Source organism: Homarus americanus, unplaced genomic scaffold, assembly GCF_018991925.1.
Source record: "Homarus americanus isolate GMGI-L3 unplaced genomic scaffold, GMGI_Hamer_2.0 scaffold40248, whole genome shotgun sequence".
In the NCBI taxonomy this organism is placed as follows: Eukaryota; Metazoa; Arthropoda; class Malacostraca; order Decapoda; family Nephropidae; genus Homarus; species Homarus americanus.
Window position 1 is genome coordinate 11069850 of NW_024712526.1, and position 19428 is coordinate 11089277.

The window sequence follows — 19428 nt, forward strand, 5'->3', positions numbered from 1 at the left end:
TCTGTGGCTCTGTTTTACTCCAGTCAACCTCCCTCCCCCCCCCCTCCTTATATCAGCAGCAAGAGAGGTTTTGGTTTTCAAGAGTAAAGAAAGACTAAAGATATTAAATAAAAGTATTGTATACAGTATAATTAATTCATCATTCTTCTTCCTTATAGGCACAAATGTATTAGTATTTATTCTTAATTTTAGGAAGTTCTCTGCCTTTCATTCATTCATGTCACAATATAATTAATTCTAAATTAGTGGTGGTATATTGTACAAGTCATTCTTATTAATAATCACAGTCAATACCGGTAAATATCATGTAAGTAGTCCTCTCCAATATTATCATAAATTAGCTTTGTCATTATGCCACGGTCAATGTAACGAGAGTACTGTATTTTGAACAGACCCGAACACTCGTCCTGATAATGATGTTGGCATTGGTGGGAAAGAGACAACGCACACACATCACACTACTACGTCATAGGTTCAAATCCTGGTCCGAGATGCACATGGGAAGGATGTTATCCAGTGTGACCCTAATAAAATTGAAGGTTTTCTCTGGGCACTTCAGTTTCCTCCTGTACTAACACTGGACAATAAAGTTAATAACAAAGTAACAAACAATAATGACAATGACAGTATGAAGGCATAAGGGTTTGTTCTCTTCTAAAAACAGACAGTAAAGAGTTAACTTCAGAAAATATGTTTAAAGTGACAACAATACTGACAACTATCATGGGAGGAGGTGGTGTTGGAAGTACTGTACTGTGTTGAGGTTAAGATGTCAGGTTGGCAGCTTGTTAACTTCAGAGGCAAAAGGTGATAATCAAATCTATGATAAATGAAAGGTCAATGGATTATATTAGTCCGTAACAAATGGCGTGTAGGTGAGAATGTGTCGTACACCACCAATGTTGAGATGCAGCCCAGCAAGAACTACCCAAAGGAGGAGTAACAGAACCTTCACCCAGACCCCAAAAATCGGTGCAGTATATTTTTTTCCTCCAGACAACTTATTCTGTCGTCTGGACAGTGTCACACAACAGCCCCAGCTCGTACTCCTATGAACTCCTCAAACTTCACACCATTAAACCAGTAAGACTTTGGTAAATGTTCTTTGTGTTGTTGGGATCATAATACTGTAACTGATATCCTGTACTGTACTGAGGGAAGTTTCACTATGGAGTTTTCATGTGTGAGAAAAGTTGAAAATAAAACTTGTTTAGCTTTTGTGGAACTGATTCATCTCTCATTTTCTGCTGCACATCTCATCACTTCTTATAGCACCAAACACTATATAACCCAGTTTCAGTATCTTAGAAATTAAAGTTTTCATTACACACTGTCTCCTTTTATGTGAATACAGTGAGAATCATCTTGTTACAAATGAACCACAACACAACGACAAGAATCTGATACCTATCAGGGATAAGTTGTGTTGTTACTGCATCAAGGCTAATTTTGATAATAAAAATTAGTTTCCTTAACCTACCAGTTGTGTATTGTATATCTAAATATGGAATGACTGTGAGAGTAGGATATATTAATAATAAAAGGCACCAACAAAGTAATGGTTCACTATAGGTCAGACAGATGCAGCTTCCTTTGCCAGCAATGGAACAACCTGTACCTCCACGTGAAGGATGGACGACACAACAGTTACATACAACAGGTGGCCACAACCTCTATGATCGGGTACCTTTATGGCACGTCTGGGTACTGTCACTCTGCCTGTCACTGACTCTCGGCAACTGACACAGCAACACCTCACCACAATAACTAAACTGTACATAGTAAGATGATATGAATTGTGGTGAAGCAACATTGAGTTTAAGGATTCTGTACTTCATGTGTAAGATAGGAATATGTGGTGTGTGTGTGTATTGATTAGGACACCTTTGTATTATTTCCATCTTTCTTTAAATTATCTCTGCCCCTTCGTCCACCCTTCATAAATGCAGGAAGAATAAACAAAATAGAAAAAAGATTTTGATAACTTTTCCCTCGATGTTGTTTTCTTCATTCAAAATATGACAACATAAAAAGAATCGTCCAAAAAGAATTTATCTTTGTGATAATGTCCTTCTAGATTTGAACTATTATAAAACAATCTTGAACCAAATTGGTAAACACAGCATCACAATAATCTCATTTAGACTGTTTGACTCAACTACCAATTATCACATCACTTACAACCTTAACAAGCACATCTTTCTGGTGTGTTAAGATGACATAGATAACTAAGACACCGTTTAAAACCTACACTTCTGATATTATTGTAGGGTTAACATATATGTTTTAACCCCTTCACTAAGTGATGCCACTTTAAATCTTTTATATTAGTTAATGCCAGACAATCATTACTATAAAGACTTCTGTTCTCTGATCACACAGGAGTGGTCAGGAGTATTGTTAACTTGCTGAGATGAAAAGATACCCGGTATGGCTACTTATCAACAGCTGATTGGGTTAATTCCACACACATTACAGCTGTCAACTTACATGGAGGAGGTTCTGTATGGACCACCCTGGCAGATAGTGGGAACCTACTGATAACTCTACCACACCACACTACTATAAATGTAAACATCAGAACAGAGGTGTGCAGAATGTCAAGCTAGAATACTCATAATAAATGCAGCAATGACCTACTGGACAAATACAGAAAGTTTGGGCCCTATGTGGAATTTGTGAGGTTGAAAAACTCCTGATAAACACAAGTGGGGACAGAGTGAAGCAACACCACCACCCTAAAGTGTCTGATAAAATGATGCCACTATAAGGAACACCAACACTACCTTCCAGTGTCTGGTAATATGGCGTCACAGTATCCCACCTTCTAATCATCTGGGAAATTTTTTTGTGCAAAGCTGCAAGCATTATATATTTATTTACCTCATTGTGAAGTTCCAGCAATATTTAGTTACATTAAGTACTGTATTATAAACACTAAAAAAATGGTAAAAAAAAACACTCGAAAATCTCATACAGCTGATGAGACTGTATTGGTAAAGGGTATGTGTGTGCTTATTCTATGTGATCGAAAAGTATTTAAAATTTTTCTTTCAAAATTTCTGTGTGAATTCTATTTGTAGTTTTAATCCCAAGCTTCAGGAGGATTACCGATGGTTCTTCATGGCATAGTTTGTGTCTACCATGAAGAGATATATCAGGAGTTTGTGTCCCACTTTATTGTATACTGCTGTGAATGTTTCTTTTATATATAAAATACCTGGAGTACAGTACAGTATCTCCATAAAGCACCTTGTCTGAGCTCTCTTGGTTTAATGAAGCAAATTCTATTCACCATAATGCATGTATTGTTTCCTAACACCTGGGTCCTATTCTAGTCTCACAAATTGTCTCTTGTTATTGAGATAAGCAGCATAAATCACCATGCATACACATACACCAAGCCGACTACGTTACTTGTGTTTACGTAAATACACAAAACTTTTTGGCCACTTTGACAAGTTTTATCATTCTCATAACCTACAATACTGTACTGTAGGACCTGACACCAGCATCCTATAATGCTGTCATCATACTTCCTATAATGTAAATGTATAGGGCTATAAAAGCTTGGCTATCACAGATTTCTTACTCTGTCCACTGTATACCCGTGAAGAAGGCGTGGTCCTTGACCTCCTGCGCCCCGGCAACTCCGCCTCCCAGACGCTCCGTTGGGTGAGCACACAGAAGCTGAAAATCCAACATATTGTACTTTATACTCATAACGACTTGCTATAGAAATCACAGGTTATATTCACACACAGAGGTAGAGTGAATGTGTCTGTCACCAAGGTATAAAACTGTCTTTAATAACCATATACAGTACACAGTTATTCATTCTAAATCACTTTCATCACATAGAAATTGGTTTACTAATGGCCTTTAACCAGACAAATATTGGTCTCTAATGTACCTTTTGGTTGATCGGACAACACAAACAACGTAACGAACTTTGGGATCTAACAACCCGACCTTTCCTCTGATTACTGTTATAATGAGGCTACACTGTCCAGTCCTTCCCTGTCACCATGTCATTACCCAGTCATTTTCCTGTCGATGTCACTTACCTGCGAGAGGAGGGAGGCGGCCTCAGCAGTGAGATGTGATGGCATCAACAGCTCTGTGTGTGAGGTGATGCCTGAAGGGTGAGCGGCCCACACACTCTGCCAATTAAATTAAGTCAGGTTAGGTTTGGCTCAACATGTATAATATTCCACTCAACAAACATTTTAAAGCTATTACAAAAGTATTTCTCTTCTACTTGTAAATTTCAATGAGATAAATTATAATGTAAAATTCACCGAGTCTGTTGCCATTCCATTGTACAATACCATCCTCAGTAAATTACAAAACTTGTAGTTTTATACAGCTCTGTTGTATCCACTAACTATAGTACAGTACATGTTCAAGTCCTACGCAGTGACTCTTTACATAAATATTAACAAAGTTCATATAGATGGTGAAAATTAAATTTGAAACAGTTTATTTAGGCAAAATAATAACTGTACAAAGTGAAAGACAACAACAATGATGTGGCGGAGCGAATCAAGTGTTGCAGGTCTTAACAAAAGCATTAAGTGTATATGAACCTGTCCAGTAAGCATGTGGTACATGAGAGCACCGATGGACCACCAGTCAGAGGCCGTGGTGGAAAATGCCAGGGGTGACTTAAGCTCTGGGGCCAGGTACCCCATCTTCTGTTTGGCTCCAGCTTCACCCTCTGTGGGCAGCTCATTCACATTCTTCCAACTCGTGCTGCTCCGCACGTTACGTTGCACTGAAGACCAGCGGCTCTTGTACGTCACCAGAATACTGCCGCCTTCGTCCAGGAGAACGTTGTCAAAATTGAAGTCTCTGTGAAGTAACAATAAGACCATTGATATTTATGTGCACACTTCTTTACCAGCTATCAGTTAGTCACTGTTAGTGTAATCAAAACATATTGTGGCACAGGTGTGGTAGTTCTCACTCAATAATACTGTCAAATGTAGCTACAACTGAAGGTGACAAGATGTGTAATACTAGTGAGTGTAATGGCTGGAATAAAGTTCATAAGAGTCATCCTATGCTCTATGCATTTATGACCTCATAAAAACAAATAAAATTCAATAACATCAACACCTCACTGCCTCTACAGCTTGAGTGTGAAACAAGAATATAAGTGAACTCACCCCCACACAATACCAAGCTGGTGTAGCGCCGTGATGGCCGAGATCACTTGCGATGACCACACCTTCACGATGCCTTCTGGTAACCTCGGCCGTGAGTCGTGTCCTCTGTTTGCAGAATATTTCTCCAGAAGGGCTGCTAACGAACTCTCTATCGGCACGTCGCAGTTCTCTCTTGAATTTAAGTTATTTGCCTTAACACTTTGTGGTTGCTCAGGCTGGACTCTGACATTCTGGTTGGCAGGAGATGGTTCAACACCTTGACCAATGGTGACTCTTTGTGATTTCACTTTCTGAGAACTGACACATTCAGTGGCTATACTTCTCTCTTCATGATCTGCCTCAGAGTCTGGTCGTACTAATAAACTACTCTCACTTTTAACAGCTTTTAAAGTGCTTCCACGTGGCTTTTGGCTATTATTTCTGACCCTCAATCGACTGCCCGACGGCTGACCCTCCCCAATGGCGGATACAGCGAAGGACTGTTTGTTCTGGTGAATTTTCTTTTCATTTTCGGTCTTGGGTGTATTATTTTTACCTTTGTCGGTCTGGTCAAAGCCTATACTGTCACTGTCGTACGGGAGCTCAGAATGGTCAACGGAAGTGCTCTCATCAGAGTCATGACATGCAGTCACACCCTGGCTCTTACTCTGCTGTAGTGTGTAGTCAACATTCTGCAATAACTGTTTGGAATTCCTTATAAGATCATCAATATCTAAAGATGCAAGTTCAGAATCCTCCCGTTTGGTCCATGAGAAGGAAGGGAGAGTCACACTGGCAAAAGATGTGTCAGTTACACTGTTGTCTTCTCTATCTTCCTCCAGGCCCAGGTGTGTGTCTGTTGTTCTTAAAAACAAAGGATCTCTTCCTCCATATCTGGCATGCAGAGTGTTGTCCTGTTTGTTATAATTCATTTCATTTTCTTTCCCATTATAAGTTGGTTTCACAAGTTCATGATCTTGCTCACAGTGCTTGTGTGCACCGGCCTCCCTCTCTCCACCCGGAGGCACGACCCCATCAACTGCATCATCCTTACATTTTGTACAGTGAGATTCTTCTTCATTGTTCATCAAATCTACATTACTCTCAGGTTGTGGGTCATCAGTAACTCTGACCTCTGGTAAAGGTAAAGGATCTGGCAGAAGGTTTGGGACACTGACAGGTATAGAACAACTGAAGTCTTCACTAACACCCGACAGCGTGTCACTTCCGATACTTACTTTATCAGCGTCGTTCATTAAATTACTTCCGTTAAGAAAAATACCATCTTGAGGAAAAAGTTTATCTTCTGTAACCGATAATTTGGCATCATTTTGAGCATCTTGACATATGTCCGAACACCCAGCCGCAACGACCAGTGCCCCGGCACTCATGGATTTAGGCACAGTGTCCGTGGTCACGTTAGTGCTCTGTCCTAATGGAGGGATGACGAGCATGGAGGAGGAGGACGGCAGGCCGTGAGTGTACTCTGAGAAGATCTGGAGGTAACCATCGGGGAGACACGACGACGAAGCCTCGGAACATCCAGAACACCCTCCCAATGAGCTACAACCTGGGACGGTGAGGAGGTTGTTGGTGGACGGTGTTGTGTGGGAACAGGACTGGTGTGATGATAAGTGGGAGGCGAGGGAAGGTGTCTCACAGAGCGACAATGCTTCGCTGGCGAGACCATCGTATTCTGTGGTTTCCTGCAGCAGGCGGCGCCCAGCGTACGTGTTGCTGGAGGTGTTGTAAATCTCGTTTGGATTTGTATTTTCCTCTACAACGTACTTCTTGATGTGGCTCCATAACTTACCACCGCTGTAACAAAGGTGATGAGTCAGAGGTTTCATTTAATACATCAAACTCATTCTTATAACAATAAATTTCTATTTAAGTGAAACATAATGAGATGCAGTTGTGAAATATGTAATTAAATATGTGTATATGCATGATTACTTAATAATTTATGGCTCAGGGATTATCTGTACACCATACAGTTCTGCCAATGATCTTGTGTACAAGTTGAGAGAATCTGGAAGGAACAGCAGGAGATATTGATGATGTACAGTACAGTACCTGATGAACTTAAGGACCAGGTAGATGGCGTTGTCTGTCTCATGATACCTGATGATGGGCACCATGAAGGGGATGTTCTCGGGCACAACGGTCTTCTCTCCACTACCACTGCCGCTCTTGATCACAACCTGCATCGAGGGTCACCCACATTAACTTTAAAAAAACAGTGAACGACCTTTAAAAGTTTTCTTCAGATTTGCACCAATTCTTCTTCTCTAGATAATCTCTGTCTCCTCATCATACCTTTACACTCCCATTGAATTCTCCTATAGTTTGGTTGCCATCACTCTAATATTCTAAGTGACTTCAAAGCACTCTTATCACCCTATTCCCTGTATCTTAGTGACTACAGTATACAATTAAGCCATTCAGGGGAACAGCGTAGAAGACGCTGGAATATAATTTTTTGGAGATAATCGCAGTTAAAGTTGACATGGTTTATTTTCCACTTCTCCACTACCCACCATACAGTCAATAGGAAATTTAGTCTAGTTTAAGGGCACATAAATAAATCTCGAAATGCCTGGGTATAACTATGAATAAAGTCACATTTGGCTCATCCATCAAACCCCCCCCCCCCCTATGAGTGCCTTATACGACCAGACGTAAACAAATATGAAAACCTCAGATGGCAACAATCTCAAGGTAGTACCTTGATGGCAACCGTGTCACCATTTGTAGTGTCAGTGGCGATGATGACAGATCCTGCCAGGCCCGCCACACGGTACCTGGAGAGGTCTGACGCTCGGCACTTGAGTCCTCCTTCACCACTGCTGTTGATCTCTGGTGGGGGACCGTCTGTAAGCTGAGCGAGACGAGAAACACTTCATAATTTATAACATACTGTACGTACTATGAAATGTATCAGAAACGATCATGGAAGCTTTGTTTACCTGAATTTACAAGATTTACAGTAAGATTTATGTCAGGAGATACAACAAGAGTTACATGAGGTACACCAAGAGTTACAGTGAGATCTATGCCAGGAGTTACAGCAAGAGTTTTCTTCGACGACTAACTACGCTCGAGGACAACAAACTCTTTCTTTTTCTAAAACTCACTTGGTCTTTCTTCTTATCCTTACGGGTGAGGCGGGCCACCAGCTGCTCCGCCCGCTGTAGGTACTGAGCGGTCTTCCTTCTGACGGCTTCCCTGCGACTACCATCCCCATCTCCTGCAGCCCAGAACAGACAAGTAGGTTCTTTTAGCATGACCTTAGAAATCCGCACCAACACTCACTGTATAAAATATAACCAGTTTTTTTTTACATCCCAAATAAAAACTTTCAAGAATGTTTACTAGCCAATAAAACTGTTTAAATAAATACTATATAATATCACACACAATAAAGTATCATCAAGCATCACAAGAGGAAATTTAACCAAAGTAATGTTTAATGGGCTAACTGTGGTGGCACTGCATCGTAAGAGTAACAAATAGAAGTACTGTATAATATTTGACAAAAGACTGGAGAGATTATGAGGAGTGAATAATGTGTTAAATGTCAATGTTACTTTATGAATCATACCCATTTAATAAAAGCTAAGAGAGGAATGAAGAACCAGGAAACAAGAATGCTTTAAAAGGATGCAAAAGCTTATTCATATAATATTTTAGCGTACAGTGCAGCAATAACGCTACCAGTACCGTACACTAATAACGACTCTTCAGATTTATCAAAAAAACTTGATGCGGAAAACTGACATAACAGGAAAATATGGATCAATGTGATATTCACAGCCCAACCCTCCCTCCATCAGCTATCATCAACCATCTTTTAATTAAACAACTAATGTACTCAAAGTGGGTAAACCTGATGAGTATTTGAGGTCTTTGCAGTTATAATGATGTGTGTGTGTGTGTGTTGCTCAAGAGTAAGCAACAGCGAGAAACAGTGCCATAAACTGTACAGAAGAAGTAGTGACAGAGAAGCGTCAAAAAGGAACATGCTTTTAAGCAATGGATGTAAAATTTTGTACATTGGAGTATATTTAGAGGTGAGCTGAAGACTTTTATCCTCTTAACAAGTGAGAACCTAACCTAATTTAATCTAAATCTAACTTAACCTAACCTAATCTAACCTAACTTAATCTAAAACTAACTTCACCTAACCTAATCTAACCTAACTTAATCTAAAACTAACTTAACCTAACCTAACCTACTAATACCCTACCCTAAACAACCCACAAGCAAAACTATAGAAGCAAAAAAATAAAGGTGACGTAATATTGTCAAAATCACCAATTCTGTACCGAGAGAGAAAAGACATCAGAGTTATGAAGTAATTGTGGTGTGACGACAAAGTGTTCGTCACATGTGGTTGTTTGTTTTTGTGTGTTATGTGTTGCAAGCAGGATATTGCATGACTCACTCACCAGTCTGGTTACAAAATGCTGTGTCTGAACATAACATATGAGAATGACACGATAACATATTTCCAGTAATTTGGTCACGCACTATGTGTCTAAAACCTTTGTGACTGACGCTCTATTTGTCAAGTTAAGAGGAAATTTGACTGTACGACCACTGGATCAGAAGGGGCCTGAATCCGCCGAGGTGACTGATTGGAGGGACAGCAGGTAACTAAGAGGATGGTAGCGTCAACTCTCCCTTAAGACTGGAGAAGGTGAGAAACAACGAGAACAACTAATTCAACGTCCTCAACCTCGAACCCTATCCAAGTCAAAGTCAATCTCTGGTTCAAAATGAGTCTAATTTTTTCCCCACCTGAATCAACTGGGTGAGAAATATTAACCTGAAGAAAAACTTATCTGGTCTAGTCTGATACTGCCAAGATAGTGTTACATGATATTAAATTGAAGACTCACTCACTCTGAAGGACACTAATGGATAACCTATCCTAACAAATCACCTTTGGGTAATACTATACAATCATACAGTAAGTACCAATTCCCAATCTTATTACAAACAACCAGATATTCAATTTCTGTCAAGTTCAAGGAAAATTATTTATAATAGCAACATTATTTTTCCCATTTTATCTGCTTATAACTTATGGTACAATAGTATTGAGTCATAAGTGAAGGTCACAGAGTAAGAAAAAGAGTTAAATATTGTGTGCAAATCATTCTACTGCCAGCCAAACATCCCATCACTTATAAACACATTACTGTACACATATCCTCAGCTATATATACCTTCTGTTACAGTACTTAAAACATTAGTACTCTACAACAACATTCTACATTAGAGAAACACTTTATAAAGATTTTGGTTTATCTTATGATTGATTAATAAAAAAATAATAAATACAATAACCAGATAACAGGGAATAATTAAGGTGACAAGATACAATGAAGTACAATATAAGCGGCAGCAACAGGAGGCAAGACAAAAATAGTACAGTATAGTAAAAATTGGCTCATATCCTACAGCATAACGTCTAAAGGTTGGAGGAAGAAGCAACAGACAGGAGCTCATGCCTACGGAGACAACAGACCAAGACTCGGCTACTACAGCACGATGCGACACAACGAAGGCATTCACAAAGTTTCTTTTACCTCGTTTCTTTGCATGATCCTCGGGGTTACTGGCTGCACACAGAAACAGAGGGAATTTAATAGTTTTTATTCGCTTACTCTAGCATCTACGCTGGGGGTGGGGGGAAGGGGGGGGGCTAAATAAATCAAAATAACATGTAAGGCAAAACAGTTTATGGGGAATGGATGAGAGGAGTCACTGGAGATGATGCCCAGAAGAGTTTGGATTAGTGATCTGATCTTGGCTGTTGGTGAAAGCAGTCATCAACAAATACCGTGAATAATTATTTACTAACTCATAAAATACCAGAAAAAATATATATAAAACATTAATAATTTTTTTCTGTAATTTAATATTATTTTCTGCATTCCAATTTACAGCTACAGGTAAAAATATAAGATAAAAATGGAAGGTTTTGTGATATTCTAACACACTAAACAGCACCTACAAGTGCGTGTCACAATAATAATCCAATATCTTCCCTCAGCAATAACAGTGGGAGCCTACTGGACTCTTTTGGCTACAACTCCATCATAATACTTACACCAACCTTCCTTAAATGGGTTTTAAATATTTAGTATAAAGAAAAGAACAAATACATAAGTCTACAGAGCAGTCCAATTAGTACAGGTCTTTTCTTTTTAGACATCTTGATATTTTTTATTTTAAATCTCCTAAAAATGTGCATCATTCTCAAAACATGTTGTAGAGTCTTAAAGCCATCCCTGGGAAACAATTGTGTACAGATGGGTGAAAGGACAGACACACACAGACAATCACTATGTTTATATTCCTCTTAGAATGAAGGATCTGATGGGGAATAAGAAACTGGATATTAGTTGGCCAATTAAAACAGGACGAGGTGTAGCTACGTCACATTACAACACAGGTAAACTTCACCACAAGACCTTCAGCAAACAGTATTAAGCAATGTCCATCCCGAGTCAAGACATAAAATCACCTTGCAATCTGGGGAAAGGAATTTGCAACATCTCCTCGGAGTAACTTCACAACAGAACACACCACTATCCCCACACATCTACCCAAACACAAAGACTCACACAACAACTAAACAATGCTGTATAATACTCAACTGCTACTGATATTGACATCTCAGAAACCAATCTTTTTTAAGAAATCAGACTATATCTATTATAACCTTCACTAGACAAATAAGACCACAATATACCACACACCTAAAATCCATTCTATGCGTACAAGAACACTGCCACGTGCCCCACTCCCACATATTATCTCAACACAGACAATGCTTCAATGTCAATTCTGCACAGGACCTCTAAGAGTGACCAGAATACCTGAGGTTCATCAGCATCAGAGTCACGTGCAGCAGATACGACAACAACAACAAGGGTAATGGGGGTACATAACCATGCCACATAGTTAACTAATATACGTACATCAAACATCCTTGACCACCGAAGGGTCAAGACGTACCTGGCGCTCCTCTCGGAGCAGCCAGGTCAACTGTTAAGTTGGCCCATACCAACCCCCTCCCCTGAACCCTCCTCCCCACCGGAATATCAACAAGTTCTCGCCAGAAGTTACAGTTTCATTTCGGAAAGGAATGGAACCAGTGTTAAACAGAGGTGAACAGTGGTGAACAGTGCTTAAGTCAGTGAGAACAACTCAACAGTAACAGTTGTACCCAAGTTAACCTTCACACAGTGAGGTCCCAGGTACCCAGTGATAACGGCCCATGATAACCAGCGATGTGTTAATCCGTCTACGATAGGAAGGCCTGGGACCAAACCTCACTCATATAACACCATCTGTGAGGGAATTACTACACCACATGTCCCTCATAACACCATATGTGAGGGAATTGCTACACCACGTCAAGTCCCTCATCACACCATCTGTGAGGGAATTACTACACCACGTGAGGACCCTCATAACACCATCTGTGAAGGAATTACTACACCACGTGAGGCCCCTCATAACACCATCTGTGAGGGAATTACTACACCACGTGAGGTCCCTCATAACACCATCTGTGAGGGAATTACCACACCACGTCAGGTTCCCTCATAACACCATCTGTGAGGGAATTACCACACCACGTCAGGTCCCTAATAACACCATCTGTGAGGGAATTACTACACCACGTGAGGTCCCTCCTAACACCATCTGGGAGGGAGTTACTACACTACGTATTTGCTGTTCAACACGTACAATCCTACATTAATCTGTATGTTCACTGTATGTTCCTTTACCTTTCTCTAATGAAGGCTTTTGTTAAACCACCAATGTATGTAATAAGTCATTTATGTCCAATGTATATTTTCAGCCTTCGGGCTGCAGAACTTTTTCAATAAACCGTTAATTATTATTATTATTATTAAATTACTCTCGATCACTGAAGGGGCAAGTTTGTGGTTATTATTGTGAGTAATGGAGAAAAAAAATTGCAAATATTAAGAGTAGAATATAGATGAATATAAGAGAAATGCTCCCGAAAACATGAATAAATGTTAGAACTCTCGTCAATACGATGTTAATGAATAGAATTACCGGTAAATAAAAAGATAAAGAATTAAATCCTATCTTCTGCCCGAAAAATACATAAGTTAACGTAAGTAAACAAGCAATATTGTGAGACTAAACTCTGGACACTTGCAGCTATATATTACCTGGGGGTTAGGTTAGATTAGTATTAGGGTGGTTAATCTTAGAGTACCGGCAAAATAAGCTTGGGGGGGGGAGTAATATTCAAGTGATCCTGTAATATTTAGGTTACATTTGTTGTCTAGGAATCACAGTTACATATTTGCTCAGTCTTCCAGTCATTCAAATAATTCACAGTCTGAATCCTCTCTTTGTGATGCAACCAGTCAAGTCAACCAGCCTCTGTTTATTCACTACCGTACCGTACATAGTCTGCTCATACTAGGGTTATAATTCAGAGTAACTACAGTACAGTATAAGTATTAAAGATGAACAATGAGGAGGAGGAAAATGATGAGGACTAAGAACAACTGATAACCCTACACTGACCTTGTACTCCCTGTAACAATGTCCCAACTCCTTCTCGGTACATGTTCAGCGCCTGCTTATAATCCCTGTTTTGTTCATGCTGTTGCGCCTCATTTATCTGTTGAGCTGCAATAAAAACATACTGTGTGTTGGCGACCTCCTGTGGGCTTGGAATCTTGTGTGTTGAGATGACTGGGGTAACAGTGGTGGTCAGGGGGGTTAGGGGGGTCAGGGGCACCGAGTTCTTTCTACCGGAGATGCTTATCCGTCTAGAGATTTCGAGAGGTGGTATTGGACGTGGAGTTTGTTTTACCCGTACGGGACCCAATGACCTGCCGTCCCCGTCGGGAATATGCCGTGGTTCTTCACTCGGGTAGGGTTTTTGGTGCTGTTTAGGGGAATTGTGCACTGGGTTCTCATACACGCAACATGGCTGTGAGGATGAAGTGGACTCATGCCTCTCAGATGGGTGAACAGTATCCTTGTTGTCCTTTTTAACATCACAGTTTCCCGTATGAAAAAAAAAAACATTGTTCTCTACGCCTTTCCCACATGGTAAACCCCAACCGAGATCGCACTTAACTTCCTCCCTTCGTTCGGTATCTGTGATGGTTCTATTTGGCACAACTTTCCAGAAATTTTCTTGAGAATTATATCTCTTTGAGTTGGTTCTTTGGCTAACTGAAAGACCTGACACCCCAGTATGGTTCTGGCAAGCAGTCGTCAGTGTGTCTTTGCCTTCACACGAACCATCGGTTATGGCGACAGCAGTGGACGCTGATGCTACGGCAGAGGGAGCAACGGAGGCGGTCGGGTAAGTCGGGGTGGCACACAAGGCGTCAACGGCTGGTGGGGAGTCGAGGCTGGAGCAAACACTGAAGTCATCCTCGGTGTCGCTCAACTGAGAGTACAGAGACGAGGACTCCTGTATCCCAAGTGTTGAGGCCAGAGAATCAGCTTCCTTTGACCTGGAGGGAGAGACATTTTTAGATCATCACAGGTACAGCACCTTACTAACACTTCACATCTATCTCTCATATATAATTCTCTCTCACTATTACCTAGAATCAGCTTACTGTTTACACTCTAACACCCCCCCCCCCCAGGTACTGTTAGGGTATTTAATCATCAGGTGAAATAAGCTAGATGGGGAGGGTGGCTATTCTTCGTGTGATCCCTTTTACAAAACATTAACTCTCTTACCTTCCCCTGGAGTTCTTCCGTATCTTGTTAAGTGAAGAATGTTTGCTGCCATTATCTTCATTCTGGGGAACAAAACACACATGGTGATGATTTGGGTCACTTGGGATGTTATCTTACATAATATACCAAGGGTTAACATATATATGATAACACTGATTAGGTGGTGGTGGTGGTGGTTGATGATGATGATGACTGAAGATGAGGATGGTGATTCTGGTGGAGGTAATGATGATGGTTGGTGGTGGTGATGATGGCGATGAAGTGACCAGAACAAACGTGAGCAAAAACAGAACAGCATGTGCATGTGTGTGTCTGTGTGCGTGAGTGCAAGAGCCGACACATAACCAACACGGACAAACTATCTGGGAAATCTTAGAAGTATAGAGTTAGAAGAAAACAAGGCAAAAAAAAAAATTATTGAACACTTAAAATTGTGGCTTCACCATCCCTCCTCCCCTTCCCTCTCCACCCAACAGAGATAAAGCAGTGAGGTGTAAACAAAATCTTCATCATGAAATAGTGAAATAGCATATATCATAAAACACCCACCCACACACAAACAAACACCCTAACACATACACACACAAGACTATTACAGCACTCAGAGGTCCAACTATGAAGGGTGAAATTACCCAAGAGACAAGACAGCGAGGTGAAAAGGATGACGATGGTTTCCAGAATGAAACTCTTTAGACACTTCTTCTACATTACCATCATCATCACTCCTCAAGTCACTGGGAGGATTATCTTCTGATTCACACTTGGCTTAATACTCTGATTTCCAAATTTGTCTGGAGAAGCAAGATGAAACAAAATTTTGTCAATGGTGGTTTGTAGTGGATCCATTTAAAACACATATATGTCACAAAATATGGTAAGTGGTCAAATTTCTCAAAATATCATTCATTTGAATCTTATCAAAAACTGATCTGATATTCTAAAAAAAAGCTTTATTTATTTTGTGTGTGTGTGTGTGTGTGTGTGTGTGTGTGTGTGTGTGTGTGTGTGTGTGTGTGTGTGTGTGTGTGTGTGTGTATGTATGTGTACGTGTGTGTGCATGTTTATGTATGTGTGTGTGTGTGTATGGCAAAAGTATACAAAATAAACAAAGCCCCCGAGAGGTCTATTTAACACACATAATAAGACCAAATACAACAATAACACAAACACAAACCATGGTATGAAGGCAGCAGTTATACTATAGCATATCAAGTACAGTTTGGCAATGAAATCCCACACTACAGTTTCCTTCCTTCACCACTGTACACACACACCGACACACTAACTGACTGACCCTCCACATAGGGCGGTATTCTTGCCACTTATGCACGTACCTGAAAAAACTTGGTGAATGGGTCAGAGGTGAAGAGTGGACTGTGTTGACCTATGAACTTCAAGAGGTCGAGTGTAGCTTGTCTCCTTGTCTCCACAACATCTGCTTCAAATCTAAAGAGGAGAAATGTATGAATAAACTTGTAAATGAAAGAGATGAAGCATGAATAATAAATGTCTCACATTTAGATCCATGTAACAGACAGACAGATGGATGGATGGATGGACAGATATACAGATGGATGGATGAACAGACATACAGATGGATGGATATACAGACAGACAGATGAATGGATGAACAGACAGACAGATGGGTGGATGAACAGACAGACAGATGGATGAATATACAGACAGAGAGATGAATGGATGTACAGACAGAGAGATGGATGGATGAACAGACAGACAGACAGATGGGTGGGTGAACAGACAGACAGACAGACATATAGAATGAAAGATAAAACACACACAGACACCAAAATATACAGTACAGTATACCCAGACATACACTCACTCAGTCACTCTCTCTTGCTCTTCCACACAGTAATACCAGCCTAATCATTCATCTTCCACTAACACAAACTAACAATACAAATTCTAATTATGTTCAGCAAATTACTGTACTATAACTTGCAACTAATTAACTCACTAATTAAGCACAAACTATTATTACACTGTCAATCTGTACTGTAGAACTACCCTAACCAAACTTAACCTAACCTAACCTAACCTAACTTAACCTAACCTAATCTAACCACCCTAACTTAAGCCCCCCCCCCCCATAGCATTAGGGTGTCTAAGCTTCAGGTCCTCTGTATTTCCTAATATAATCTGCTGTGTGGTCAAGTGAGCCAAGAAAATACACACACACACACACACCTGTTGAGGACGGTGGCACGAGGGAAGGGCGGTAACTGTCCTGGAAGACCGAGCCTCTGGTGGAGCTCAGATATGGCCTTGTGTAACCGACGTACTTCTGAGTATCGCCGCCAGACCACTACTGACGTTGAAGCCTCTGGACTGTTTCGGGGACATACCTGGAGAAACGTCAAGAATGAGGCATTCCCCTTGTTCCTGTACTGTATTGATATCTATGTTTATCGTCACTTGTAGAAAACATGGTGAAGGTACCGTACCTCTCAGGTCTGCACACTTAACAATTTGGTCTTTTCTAAGTGTTCGATTAAATACAAACAATACCAAGAAAAATTAACATTGAATTTGCTTAAGTAACATCTTTAGTGGATTTACAAACAATTTCACTGACTTATGCTTGATTTTAGGAAGAATGAACCCCTGAGTAATAATTAAAACATGTTGGTTAATACTGGAAGACAGTACAGCACGTTCACCAGGAATTTGAGTAGATTTTTCTGTAAAGGATAAATGTTTACTTAAAAAAAATCCCATAAACTGAAGGAGATTTACAATTTGCTAAATACTGTACCGGTATTATTTTGATGATGTTTTTCATCCTGAATGTTAATCTAAGTTTGATAGGTTAGGTTAGGTTAAATTAGGTTAGATCATATAAAGTAGCACTAGCTTGTAAGATGTTCCTCTGTAGATGAAACACTGTCAGGAGAAAATTGCCACAATTGAGGTCAGTTCAGGAAAAATGTGTTCTCTTAAAATTGCCAAATAATATTATGGAATTTAGTAAGAAAGTTATAATCTTATATTTAAAGTGTTCCAAACTTGCTGGTTTATTATGTATGTGTGTGTAGAGCAATATCTCTTGCACATAATTAATGCATTGTAGTGCATCAACATAATTGGTGCACAAAAAGGAAAAAAAAGTGGAAAAATAAAACTATGCAAATCATAAATCCTTATCGTTTTATGGGATCTTTTTGAGGTTTGAAAAATATCTTAAAGCTCCAGGTTAAAGCATGATACTGTCACCAACTACTACCCCCTCCCCTCCCCCCCTCAAAAAAAACCCCACCCCAGACATTACCAAGTGTGAAAGACTAAACAACACATCAAAACCACTACAGTAATAATTAAGAACATAGCAGTACTGAAACACAATCCACTTCTCCCTCTCCATCCAAATGCATTATTTTGACTTACATACATCAGAGAACAGTAATTCAACAAGAGAGCCCAATAAGCTGTGATACTTTTGGAGACACCATAATACTTTTTAACTCTTCCAACACCAAACATGCTCTTAACTTTTAGCAATTTTTACCCATCAAAAAATATAATAATAATAATAATAATAATAATAATAATAATAATAATAACCGAGGAAATAAAAAGAACTCTCAATATTTAAACTTTCATTCAGTTCAGCATACAGTAATTTCATCTTGTGTCTAATGATTCAGTTAAGTCTGATGAAACAAAAGGTGAAGGTTACTAGAGCACTTTCACCTTGCACCTACCCCTCACTGCCTCCTTCCCTCGCCCCCCCCCTCACTACCTCTCTACTGCCTCGCTAACTCACCCTGCTGCCTCACCCCCCTGCTGCCTCCCACCTCCTACTGTCCTCACCTCCTACTGTCTCCCTCACCCCTCTGTTGCCCCCCCCCCACTGCCTCCTACCTCCCACTGTCTCCTCCTCCTCCCCCACCCTGTCTCCCCACCCTACTGTCTCCTTCCCTCACCCTCCTACTGTCTCCTCCCCTCTGCTTCTCACCCCCCCCTGCTGCCTCCCTCACCCTCCTACTGTCTCCCTTCCACACCCTCTGTTCCCATCCTCACCCTTGTTACCTCCCTCACCACCTAGTTCCCTCCCTCACCCTAGTTCCCTCCCTCAACCCCGTTCCCTCCCACATCCTCTCTTCCCTCCCTCACCTAGTTCCCTCCCTCCCACATCCTCTCTTCCCTCCCTCACCGCCATTACACCACTAATCAACTCCCAAGTAACTAAACAATGATAACTCACACTAGATTTCACTTTATAAATGGTATAGCCTTTGGTGTGTCGTCTGGTCTCCTCCACTTGGAATACTCTCAGCCAGTGATCTGTTTGGGCGGCCATGTTTGTTTACGGAGGGAGACAGACACAAGAATTAACTCACTGGTAAATATTTCCCTCTATTAACTCTACCATTTTTACCCCATTAAATCTCTAAAATTATTAAAATCACTAATAAGATAATTATAATTTTATTTTTTTTATATAGCGTGTCTAAAACTTGTTATATACATTTATAATTCTAGG

General features: G+C 40.3%; 1 protein-coding gene across 2 annotated transcripts; it reads right to left on the minus strand.

Annotated features, from left to right (window-relative positions):
• Nucleotides 1-3216: 3216 nt before the first annotated feature.
• Nucleotides 3217-19250, minus strand: LOC121862939 (ribosomal protein S6 kinase delta-1-like). Of its 2 annotated transcripts, XM_042361388.1 has the most exons (13): nt 19150-19250; nt 17133-17290; nt 16259-16370; nt 14925-14986; nt 13743-14689; nt 10748-10780; nt 8288-8400; nt 7879-8031; nt 7227-7354; nt 5172-6968; nt 4590-4854; nt 4068-4163; nt 3217-3690 (listed from the first exon to the last, which is right to left on the minus strand). In XM_042361388.1, the coding sequence occupies exons 1-13, from the start codon at nt 19243-19245 to the stop codon at nt 3589-3591; spliced, it is 4062 nt and encodes a 1353-aa protein (XP_042217322.1). In that variant the 5' UTR covers nt 19246-19250; the 3' UTR covers nt 3217-3588. The 2 variants fall into 2 exon arrangements, with proteins under 2 accessions (XP_042217322.1, XP_042217331.1); XM_042361397.1 differs by lacking the exon at nt 10748-10780.
• Between the last annotated feature and the right edge of the window lie 178 nt (nt 19251-19428).